Source organism: Limulus polyphemus, unplaced genomic scaffold (genome assembly GCF_000517525.1).
Source record: "Limulus polyphemus unplaced genomic scaffold, Limulus_polyphemus-2.1.2 Scaffold1119, whole genome shotgun sequence".
NCBI classification, from domain to species: Eukaryota; Metazoa; Arthropoda; class Merostomata; order Xiphosura; family Limulidae; genus Limulus; species Limulus polyphemus.
The window spans coordinates 38,951-52,151 of NW_013666729.1; the positions used below are offsets into that span (position 1 = coordinate 38,951).

General features: G+C 33.6%; 1 protein-coding gene across 1 annotated transcript in view; it reads right to left on the reverse strand.

The window, feature by feature from the left end:
• Window positions 1-12,892, reverse strand: part of LOC111086464 (guanine nucleotide-binding protein G(s) subunit alpha-like) — a 17,684-nt gene extending 4,792 nt beyond the window's left edge. The window contains exons 1-4 of the mRNA XM_022389402.1: window positions 12,600-12,892; window positions 11,945-12,066; window positions 2,829-2,901; window positions 347-401 (exon numbers count right to left, since the gene is read on the reverse strand). Coding sequence (XP_022245110.1) covers window positions 347-401; window positions 2,829-2,901; window positions 11,945-12,056 — 240 coding nt within the window. The 5' untranslated portion in view covers window positions 12,057-12,066; window positions 12,600-12,892. The remainder of the gene's footprint in view (window positions 1-346; window positions 402-2,828; window positions 2,902-11,944; window positions 12,067-12,599) is intronic.
• Window positions 12,893-13,201: the final 309 nt, after the last annotated feature.

Consider the following 13,201-nt stretch of genomic DNA (forward strand, 5'->3'; position numbering starts at 1 on the left):
TTCGAACCCGCGACCTACAGATTGCGAGTCGAGCGCCCTAACCACCTGGCCATGCCGGGGCCCCAGTCACCCTTAGCGGAACCAAAGTGAAAATTTAAATTGTTAAGAGATAAAAAATCAAATTTTCTAAAGAAAAAAACACCAATAAAAAAGACTTTTAAATTGAAATAAAGTGTAATTTCGTCTCAAATTTAAATAATCTGATAATTACCAAAAAAAAAAGAAGAACATACATTGATGTTAGTTTTATAAAAAAACAACAACAATTATTATTAGAAATAATTTGCTCGTAAATAAAATATAAGGTAATTATTTAAAGTATATCTAAAAACATAAACACAGTCACCTTAATTGCTTGTAAGACGTTCTGCCTGATTTCTTGAATTTTATCTTTCCTTTCTCTGAAGAAAGAGCAAACAAACAAACAAATAAAGAAAAACATAACTAGAAAATGTATGTAAATTCTGCATTACGTAACCAATAACAAAAATATTTAACAAGTAAAAAAAGATGACCGTGTTAAGATTTAAAAGAATACAATACAGTTTATATGAAATTTTATTGTTTATGAATACGTACATCATCGAATTGCCTAAAGACCTTTGATTGAAAGATATAAATGGTTTTCGTTAATTGAATCTAATGGTGACACAGGTGTCTAAGGTACATCAGTCATTTTCCTTAACATGTCGTATATATATAAACGTTCTTATACATCAAAGTTGTTCGATAAATTCCAATTCTAATCTTAAGTGGAAAAAACTAACTGAAATACGATGTCTATTAAAGGCTAGCAATTCGAATGGTGCAAATTTGTTCAGCTCAACTAATTGGACCAACTAAGCCTTAACTGCCATTACTGTACCTAATCAAAATTAACCATGAAAAATAGCATGAAAAAGGGGGAAATCGTCGAAAACGTCGTATTTGGAATGTTAATTGGCGAAATTAGATCTAACGAGTGGAAATACCTTGTATAAAATTGAATTTCCATACGATTTTTAGTTGTTTTTGGGCCTTTTTCAAATGATTTTTTTATTAGTATTTTTAAACTTTACAATCTCAAAATAAAAATACTAGCTGACTTTTTTATGTTCAATGCCCCTTTCCAGCGTTAGATCGTGCAAGCAATTTTAAAATTACCAGATTGGTTGACAAGGCAAGAATGCTGCTAATTAAATAGAACAATAGATCGTTCAGTAAAATATATATATATTAAACTACAAAAAACAAAAAACGTTTAAACTGTAAGCTTGTTTTCTAGTGTTAGAAGAAAGTGACTCTTCGAAAAGTTCCTCTGTGGCTCAGCGATAAGCTCCAGGTTATATAAGCTAAAGATCGGGGTTCGATTCCAGCAACAGACGGTGTGACGGGGATTGGAACCTGCGACCCACATTACACAGTGACTTAGGAACGTTTAGTATTATAATTTAGCTTAAAAATGAACAACGTAAAGCTGCAATATTGAAATAATATATATTAGTATTATAGATTAGTATAACGTAGAAGCAAATGTGCAAATTTAGAACAAATGTTTTTATCAATTCATTCGAAGTTAGTTTTCAAACTTGTAGTTTGTATTATGGGAAAGCTGTTAAGGATACTTGCCGCCGACCTCAATTTTGAACTACTGATCAGATGGAAAGCAGCCAGTCAGTAGTCCCTAAGGGGTTGACTGTAGCTCTTATAACGCACCCACAGCTTTAAATGCAGGAAATGTTTTGTGGTATCTCACAGTTTCGAAGTTGTCTCGCCAGCTTTGGGTTTGTTTGTTTGTTTGGAATTAAGCACAAAGCTACACAATTGGCTATCTGTGCTCTGCCCACCACGGGTATCGAAACCCGGTTTCTAGCGTTGTAAGTCTGCAGACATACCGCTGTGCTACTGGGGGGCGCCAACTTTGGAATCCACAGCCTTACGATATGGCCAATCCACGCCCCTTTTCAAACTGATTGGCATTGTTTTCTGTTGTAAAGTATAATCTGGAATCATAACACGTGCTACTTGTCTTAAATTGACTATCATAGAGAATGACAAAACAAATTATAGGGCGTTAGCTGGATTAAGAAAGAAGAAAATAAGTCAGTATTGGATTTGTTGGGAAAATAACAAAAAGAACAAAATAAATATTAATTTCATTTTAAAGTAAAAATATTATGTATAAGTGTGTGAGAAATAGAAGATATAAATAAAAATATATGATCAATAAGATAGTTTGTTGAATTTCGCGCAAAACTACTCGAGCGCTATCTGCCCTAATGCCTCTAATTTTGAAGTGATAGACTAGAGGGAAGGCATTTAGTCAATACCACCAACCGCCAACTCTTGGGCTATTCTTTACTAATAAATATTGCGGTTTACTGTCACGTTATAACTCCCCACATTCGGCGACAGGTTTCGATCCCTCGACCTGCAGGTTGCTGTTATTTTTTGCATTCTGGCCACCTCGGGTAATGAAACTCTGGATTCTAGCGTTGTAAGCCCACAAACTTACCGCTAGCCCACTACTGGTTCGAATAAAACAGATACTCTTTACACACGTGTAATTATAGGTTATACAATTCAGCTTTTATGTTAATTTTCTTAAGAAGTTTAAAATCCCTTTGTCCCAACATTTGTTCCCCAATTAAGTGTATACATCTAGTACACATTTGTGTAATATGTTGGTAAACTAATCTTTCTGAGCTAATTTTTCATGACTTCATTTTTTTAACAACTTTATTATTGCCCGCAAGATAGGACATAGGCTATATTATCGAAGTTCATCATTAAATGTAACATAATGACTTATAAGTTGCAGATGCCGGTTTCAATGGATCTATACTCACATTTCCGAAAATCCTTCTAAGTGTAAAATTTTCATTTGTTTCAAAATTGTCGTTTTTCCGGACTCTCCTGCTCCTACAAATAAAACAACAACGACAGTGTACGTACATATAACACATATATTTATTAGTTCTCATGGTTATTAACTTATACGATCACTTGTGTCTAAGAACTAATTAGTTATTATTACCTTATCATTATTATTATTAGCTATTAATTAATAATTAGTTTATATCTGACGTTTCTGATGCTAATCTGCTGACGTCTTCAGAATGGTATAAGTAGGATATACATTGATATAATTAAAAACAATTACCTTCATACAAATACTCTGCAAGTACACATTAATTGTTTGAATACTGCATTAAACATTTTATTTTACATTTAGTATATCCGGAAATACAAACATTATATTTTACATTTAGCATATCCGGAAATACAAACATTATATTTTACATTTAATATATCCGGGAATACAAACATTCTATTTTACATTTAGTGCACCCGGAAATACAAACATTATATTTTACATTTAGTATATCCGGGAATACAAACATTCTATTTTACATTTAGTGCACCCGGAAATACAAACATTATATTTTACATTTAGTATATCCGGGAATACAAACATTCTATTTTACATTTAGTGCACCCGGAAATACAAACATTATATTTTACATTTAGTATATCCGGGAATACAAACATTATATTTTACATTTAGTATATCCGGGAATACAAACATTATATTTTACATTTAGTATATCCGGGAATACAAACATTATATTTTACATTTAGTATATCCGGGAATACAAACATTCTATTTTACATTTAGTATATCCAGAAATACAAGCATTTTATTTTACATTTAGTATATCCGGGAATACAAACATTCTATTTTACATTTAGTACATCCGGAAATACAAACATTATATTTTACATTTAGTATATCCGGGAATACAAACATTATATTTTACATTTAGTATATCCGGGAATACAAACATTTTATTTTACATTTAGTATATCCAGGAATACAAACATTCTATTGAGCAGGTGTATTATAAATTATGTTTAAACTGATGTGAAAATCTTATTTGCAGAGGTAATAATACTATGTAACAAGTTTCTATTTCCAAAAGACAACAACAAAAATTAACGGAAATATAATTTGTTATTTTAATATCAGGTATTTTTCAAAGGTAATATTATTAGTTTTAGCTGGAAATTACAAGATGTGTTAAACAGGGTGTAAAAATTACACTTTACGTTACAGGCACACCACAGGTCATTGCAAAATCGATTAAGTTGACGAGGGTTGGGGAATATAGCTTTTTATTATAGAATAACCACATATACCCCATAGAAGTAATTTTGTTTTGTTCATTCCACGTGATATAACGATCAATTAGCCCTTTACGCTTTCAATGTTTAAGTGTAGTTAACTTGTTCTGGAGTATCCAGGTGCAATTACGCCTCTAGTCATCTAATACGCATTTACGCGATCCAATATTCAAACATGAAAGTGCGTAAACGAAATTTATTCCCAAATGGGATATACGAATTTTCACATAAAAACTAAAGTGAAGAATGTAACATATTAGCACGTGACACGTTCTCAATTATTAGTCTATAAATGAGAAGAATATGAAAGTAGGAAACTTTGATGAAATAATTCAGAAAATGTTCCTGTCATTTATAAAATGTATCTAAGGTAATTATTATAATTATAAATGTTACATTTTGTTCTCAGCTTTTCAATATTTTCCCCCTTAGATCGCGAGTTGTTGTTTTTTTTCTTTATTAACAGCAAAGTTATTTTACTAGACAGGTTTAATTAGAAATGTAGTTATTTATTTTGCTAATATATTCTTCAATTCATTCTGTTTGTGTTCTGTACTTCTCTAATTTTCTTTGTTAAATCCTGTCAGCACCAATACTTTCAATTGCTTACTGACTATATTTATTTATGCGACTATATTTATTTCCAATTTTCACTTTCGTTATAATCTTTTAAGTTAAAAAAGTTAACAGTTTCAAAATGAAATTAACTAGTCAACTGCGATTGGCTATTTCATTACTTTTGCATGTTTCTGAAAATGAGATTGTTAACGCTAATAAAGCAGTTTTAAATATCAGTACAGTATAGATTAATTTTTGAATTAGCTTGTAATTAAGGTAATGTATTATCAGAATCCCTTTACGATATTAATTGTAAGAAAAAAATATTAGGCTTTGTTAATTTTGCAAAATCTCAAGTTGTTGAAAGGATATTTAATGAAATACAGTTTTTACGGGAAGAAATACTTCTGAAAGTTATAAAATAAAATAAGTTAATAATTAAAATAGCTAAGAAGAAACGTTGAGCAGTTAAAACAAGGTTTTGTAGCTAAGAAACAATGCTAGTACTTAAGACAGGATAAAGTAGTTAAGATAATGTAAAGTAGGTAAGACAAGGCAAAGTAGTTGAGAAAGTTTTTCTTGCGTAAAACTCCAACGAAGACTGACAAATAGATAATAAGTTATCGTTAGTATCCAGGTTAAAGTTTAACACCAGACGTTCACGTGGACTAACGAGGGCGATACGATACATGCAGCGGCTTCAACGAATTCATTTCAATAAGAACGAGAGTAATCAGAAATATTGCATACCCTCGCCCAGCCGCTCCTTTTCGAGATTTCATGCGTTTTTACTAGATAACGTCAAATTACACCTTTGAAAACTCAGAAAATCCTTCTCAGATCCAGAATGATCAACGATTCGAATAAGTTTTTGTAGTATGATGAGGAGTCTCAGCCATAAAATCACCCATGAAAATCCGATCACACTTTACAGAGTTATTAACCCCAAACTGCGAAAATGCCCTATCTCCTCATTATAAAAAAAATGCTTCAAAGTGATTCACAATCCGTATCCGGATTTTGACCCGGACCAAATATGGAGAGAATTGATTTCCCATCTTGCGTAAAATTTTTGTGTACATCGGTCTATTCGTTTTCGAGATACGCGCGCGGAAACACAGACAAACAGACACATAAACACACACATGAACCTGATTGCAATTGTCTTAGGGTTACTATTTTAGTAATAGTTAGCAAAACGTACGATTGAAAGAAAGCTATAAGTATGCCTACCTAACCTTTAATTTAAAACAAAAACAGAAAGGAAAGACAGTATAAAGCACACAAATAAAAAGATATGTTAGTCTCGAAATATATTTCATCAACGCTTATTACATTTCGAGAGTTTTATATAAAAAATACACCAAACTGTTGGCAAGGTATATTATTCGGTTGTTTCACGGTTTAGTCAGCAAAACCTACAATACAACCCTAATAAAGAAAGGTTAAAAGAAGCGCAACAACAGTTATCCGTAAGTCCAGAAGAAGACTAATCTACACTATGCATACATGTTATATTGCTATACCCAAAACAAGTTAGAGAAGCAGGTAAACGGAGCGATTACTTTAACTAACATCAAGTAACGATGCTCAATTTTTCCATGAATGATAGGATCTAAATGTTATACAGGCACAACCTGGATCACCATAGTGATGATTGAAACGGATAATTAAACGCACAATGGACCATTATGTAACGATGGGCTATGTTCACAACGACGGGTGGATAAAGTAACCTATTACAAACCGATACCTGAAGGATCAGAAAAAGTAGTGCGAAAGAAAATTATGCGCGAGCAACTAGAGTAATGAGTTTAAAATACAGTTACATCATTAAAACCCACGTGATAGGTTTTCAGAAATAGATAATTAAGAAATATGTAAGGTTGGGCGTTAACACTGGATACAGACACCTTACAGAGGTACTCATTGAGTCCAGGTATAATATCATTTCATATAAGCATCTTTTTCATCCTTTCAATCGTGAGAAAATATTCGAATTAACGTTTCTTTATTGAAAACAAGCCAGTTTTTTGTGATACTGTATTGATCTGTTCACATTCAAAAGAGATATACAGATATAAACGGTGTATTAATGACATTATGGATAAAGATGTAAAACATACGAAAATCATTGTTGTAATGTTGCATGATACAGCTTAAGTGCTGATAAATAAATAGAGAATCAGGCGATTTAATTCATGTTCGAAAATAAAATAGCGGTTTCTCAGTGTCATTCGTCTTCCCATTCTCTTGAAATTGGATATTTATTCCAGTCTACTCCCACAACTGCTTATAGCAATGACATGGAGGGTCTACATATACACACACACCATTGACAAGAGGGTCCTATATATAGAAAGTAGTGACAGGAAGGTCTATATATACACAACAGTGACATGGAGGGTCTACATATACACACACCATTGACAAGAGGGTCCTATATATAGACAGTTGTGACAGGAAGGTCTATATATACACAACAGTGACAGAAAGGTCCAATATATAGACAGTAGTGACAGGAAGGTCTATATATACACAACAGTGACAGAAAGGTCCAATATATAGACAGTAGTGACAGGAAGGTCTATATATACACAACAGTGACAGAAAGGTCCAATGTATAGACAGCAGTGACAGGAAGGTCTAATATATACACAGCAGTGACAGGAAGGTCCAATATATACACAGTAATATCCATGTCACTGTTAGATATATATATATAGAAACTCCCTATTACTGTTGTGTATATATAGGACCTTCCTGTCAATTGTATGTATATATAGGACCCTATTACTGTTGCGTATATAGGACCTTCCTGTCACTGCTGTCTATATATTGGACCTCCCTGTCACTGCTGTCTACATATTGCACCTTCCTGCCACTGTTGTGTATATGTAGAACCTCCATGTCACTGTTGTGTATATATAGGACCTTCCTGTCACTGCTGTGTATATATTAGACCTTCCTGTCACTGCTGCGTATATATTGGACCTTCCTGTCACTTCTGTCTATATATTGGACCTTTCTGTCACTGTTGTGTATATATAGACCTTCCTGTCAGTTGTATGTATATATAGGACCCTATTACTGTTGTGTATATAGGATCTTCCTGTCACTACTGTCTATATATTGCACCTTCCTGCCACTGTTGTGTATATGTAGCACTTCCATGTCACTGTTGTGTATATATTGGACCTTCCTGTCACTGCTGTGTATATATTAGACCTTCCTGTCACTGCTGTCTATATATTGGACCTTCCTGTCACTGTTGTGTATATGTGGAACCTCCATGTCACTACTGTGTATATATTGGACCTTCCTGTCACTGTATATATACACAACAGTAATAGGGAGTTTCTACATATGCGCAACAAGAAACCAGACTCATTGAATACCTCACAAAGGGCATACCTCTATTTGTTAAGAAGAGATGAATTTTCTGAGGATACCTCATTCACTAAGACAGTTGGCATTTGTAAAACTCTCTTGATACGTCTCGAGATTTCGAACTTCTGAAACATTGTCTCCTCATATTTATGGTGTTAACAAGCCTTGTCTATATTTTACTGTAAACTTGTCTGTAATAAGACTAGAGTTATATTTACTCTGAAGAAAAGTCCTTCTCTAACACCAAAGCAAGATTATTATCGACCAAACGTGTAACACGCAATTGCAAAGGATAATTAACAAATAAATCATAAAACTTACAATAACAAAACAAATAGTACTGACGTGTCAGTACGTGACACCACATAAAACTTACAATATCAAAACAAATAGTACTGAGGTGTCAGTGCGTGACACCACATAAAACTTACAATAACAAAACAAATAGTACTGACGTGTCAGTACGTGACACCACATAAAACTTACAATAACAAAACAAATAGTACTGACGTGTCAGTACGTGACACCATTCTTTCACAGGCTGTGGAGTCTATTCAGTTACTTGGGAAATAATATGGAACTGGAGTTAAAATGATTCATAAGGCTTCTCTATTGGTTAAGACCGTGGAACTGATCTCTCAGATTTTCTAAATGTAGTTGAGATGGTTGCAGTTATTTAGTGTAATGTTTCGAGAAACTTAATTGTGGTGATAAAGAGTTAAACTGCAACGGAATAGATGAGAAAAACACCAGTTTCAGAATTAATCTAGCGAAACATTACACACGAGGACTTTCAAATTATCAAGAGGGTATGTAATGAAACAGAGTTAAGTCTCAGATCTAAGGTCGAGCTAATTGGAAAAAAAATGATAGCATGGTTTTAGAAAAGAATTTTCATTTCGTGTCGATTTTGTGACGAACGAGATAATTTCAAATGGTGGTTTGTTGCGACCTGCAGATTGCGAGTCGAGCTCCCTAACCACCTGGCCATGCCGGGCACAACTTCAAATAAGCATACTAAAAGAAACCATGAAAAGACTTACTTTACATGGAATGTGATTTGCTGATTCAGCATAACATGAAAAGACTTACTTTACATGGAATGTGATTTGCTGATTCAGCATAACATGGAAAGACTTACTTTACATTGAATGTGATTTGCTGATTCAGCATAACATGAAAAGACTTACTTTACATGGAATGTGATTTGCTGATTTAGCATGACATGGAAAGTATTAAGTTTAGACTATTAAAACTTTCCACAGAGGAAAAAAAAAAGAATGATACACACACACACACATATATTACACGACAAAATGAATCATGGCATTTTAAAAAATGTTTTAAGTTGTTTTATATGCCCAGAATAAGTTTTGATGGTTTGTAACGGAATGGACCAATAATGAAAGATGGCCAGAATACACAGAAATAAGACAATAAAAGTTGGTTTTCTTTATAGTTATTCATGCTTTTTTTCTCCAATGCATTTTGATATTTATAGTGAAAGGGTCGAAAAACACAAACTACTGATAGACAGTACAGTTTACAATCTGGTCAAATTCTCTTAAAATTTATGTAACTATTCTTGACACTTTACGCAGTATCATTGAAATTCACTGCCGGAAGTAAGCCCACGTGTATTCTATTGTGTGTCTTGTTTGTTTGTTTTGAATTTCGCGCTAAGCTACACGAGGGCTATCTGCGCTAGCCGTCCCTAATGTAGCAGTGTAAGACTAGAGGGAAGGCAGCTAGTCATCACCACCCACCGCCAACTCTTGGGCTACTCTTTTACCAACGAATAGTGGGATTGACCGTAACATTATAATGCCCCCATGGCTGAAAGGGCCAACATGTTTGGTGTGACGGGGTTCGAACCCGCGACCCTCAGATTGCGAGTCGAGCGCCTTAACCACCTGGCCATGCCGGGCCTATCTTCTATTGAGAATGAATGTATGGTTCCAGCCACATTGTAAACAGTACTTTCAATTAAAACGGGCGGCGAAACATTTTGTAAAACGGCCGGGATAAAAGTTGTTATAAATAAACTACTGCTGATAAAACAATTTAGGCTAAAAGTATTAGTGATAAATCAACATGGCTAAATTAAGAATTACTGCTATACCATTGTACTTTAATCATAAAGGTGGCGAATTGCGTACCCTTATAAAGAACGATAAAGAACAACTCCAGTGAATCTGTGTCAAAGAGAACTAAAGAGAACGTATCTTGCGCGTGAACGCGTTTTTTCATTAATTGTAAGTTTAGAAGAATAACTAATACTGAATGTTTTTAACACGACAAAGTGTGATGCGATTCTATAAAAAATTAAGAAATCGATATGTTAAACCAAAACTAGTTCTGAAGAACTGGTTAAAATACTATATGGTTGAAGTCTTACGAGTTAGTAGATCCGTTTACGTTTATACATTACAAGGAAATTTTGCTTAAAATGCTACCATAACGTTTACGTTTAGTAAGGCTAACCTTATCTGTTTTATGTCTGTTTATATTTTAAAGGCTAATCTTTACCTTATTTCTCTTTATACCTGTTTATGTTCTGTAAAGCTAAACTGCATGCTTGTTATTTTTATATCTATATGTAATTTTTAAGGCTAAACGTTGTCTTAGCTATTTTTATATCTGTTTATATTTTTAAGGCTAAACGTTGTCTTAGCTGTTTTATATCTGTTTATATTTTTAAGGCTAACCTGTATCTTTTCTCTTTTTATGCCTTTCTTGTAAGACTCAAATGAAAATTTTCTGTTTTTCTACTTGTTTATACTTAGCAAGGCTGAGCCTTGTATTACATGCTAGAATAACTGTTTGTGCCTGATGTGGCTTGGTCATTAGGGCTCTCGACTCACACTCTGCAAGTCGCGGGATCAATACCCGGCCCCAAACATACTCGTCATTTCAGTCGTGGTAGCATTATAATGTGACTTCAATTTCAATATTCTTTGGTAGAATAGCCCAAAGCTAGCGGTAGGTACTGCCGGCCGGTTGCTTTCCTTTGGTCAGCAGTTCAAAAATATGGACAGCGGCAAATAGCCTTAGTAGCCTTGCCATAAAATAACAAACAAAATATAACTGTTTGATGTTTATAATGCTAACTTTCTTAAATGTTATAATTCTAGCATAAAAAAATCACAAGATGAGCAATTAAAATAAAAAAGTCTCATGTGTAACATTTATACACATTCTTAATACTTGCATTACGTTTGTTTGTACATAAAATTATATATTGTATTACGATAACGGTTTACACATTCTATAAGATAAATTTTCCGCTACGTACATAATACAAATGTGTGTACACTTAATACAATCAATATGCATATTTTTATAAGCTTTATAAGTCATCTGGGAATGAACAAGACTGAATCCTTCTATTCAAATATCATAAAGTTATTGTATTTTGGCACTTGTGTATAAAGTTAAAATCATAAATAATATTCAACGTTAAAACTGGTACACAACTAGAAACATTTTATTTAAGCCTATCTTTTTGAAGGCCATAGAAAGGCCTAAATAAAATGTTTTTAATTGTGTACCAGTTTTAACGTTGAATACTGTTTATGATTTTATCATAAAGTTCACTGACAAATTATCAGTTCCACTATGATGATTGTAATTCGATGATATTCATGGCACAGCTGAGCCAAGACTAAAAATGATATAAGTTTTATAGTAAAGTGTTTTGACAGTCTCACGATATTTTCTACTTCAGCTTTTGTTTTTGCGTGCGTGTTTGTGTTGATATGTCGATTTATACAACGAGAAACACTTTGAAATAAATACTGAAATTCTGCACTCGTATAATTAAATGGCGTACCTAAGAGAAGTAACTTGATTGTTTTCTTGTACTGCCTCATCCATTTTATTATCTGTTTGTCCAGTTCCTTACTAACTTGGCGGTTGGGATCGTTTGGCTGGAAACAGTTCATGTTCTAGCAACTGAAAATGAAAGAATAAAAATGAGACAGTCAGGTAATTATGTTACTTGAAGCCTCCTTTAACTCGTATATAGAATATTCAAAGTTACTCGAAGGTGTGGTAGTAAAAACTCTTTATCCGCCATTGACGTTAAAACACCTGTATGTCACTAACATTCATGCCGCTTTATTTATTTTAACCACAATTCTTACATATTTAAATGGATTTCAATTTCTGTAACTTAATAAAGTGGTAATTACATTCAGTTAATAAAAAACTACAACATTGCTTTATATATTTTACTAAGTTTCGTGTTTAGAATGCATTATAATAATTAAAAAAGGTATTTTAATAGATTTGAAGTTGGTTTTGTTATTAAGCATAAAACTACATAATAAGCTATCTGTACTGCGCCCACCAGGAGTCGAGCACCGAATTTTAGCGTTACAAGTCGCCAATTTTGACACTGAGCCACTGGGGGAGGGGGGATAGATTTGAAGCACCGGAGCTACTGAGATTGTGAACTATAGATTAGGTTTCAACATGATGCTCACGTAACCTGCAAGTCCGTGTGTTGCCTAATGATTAATGATCTCGGATTGCGAATCCGATGATTCATGGTTTGTGTCCTGTTGCTGCAAAAAACGACTTCCACATTTTAAAGCCGTGGGAACGCTACGAGTGATAGTTAAATCACACTTTTCGGTCAGACAAAAAATAGCCCCAAAGTTGGCGGCGGCTGCTGTTTAGTAGTTATCTGCCTTCTCTCTCTAGTCTATCAGTTCAAGTTAAGGACGTCTATGCACAGATACACAATGTGTAGCTTCAGTGAAGCAACTAAAAGAAAGAAACAAACAAATGCTGTAATCACATTCCGTACTATATCTTATGTTTGGAACCTCTACGACGTTTATCAGTCACGTTCTCATGCCAGTCTAACTATCTATTTAAGTTTTCAGTCCTTTCTACCTAGATTAACATTGGGTTTACTAATATGTTTTGGGTGAAAGAGTAAATGTTACGTTTTGAAGACTGTCTTAAAACTAGGGGATTTGTTTTTTCTGTGGAAGTAGCGGGCAGAAAATATGGTTGTAATTTTCATAGTAAGTGATATACATATTATTGCGTCAGCGAGTCACATGACTACAGTGACGCA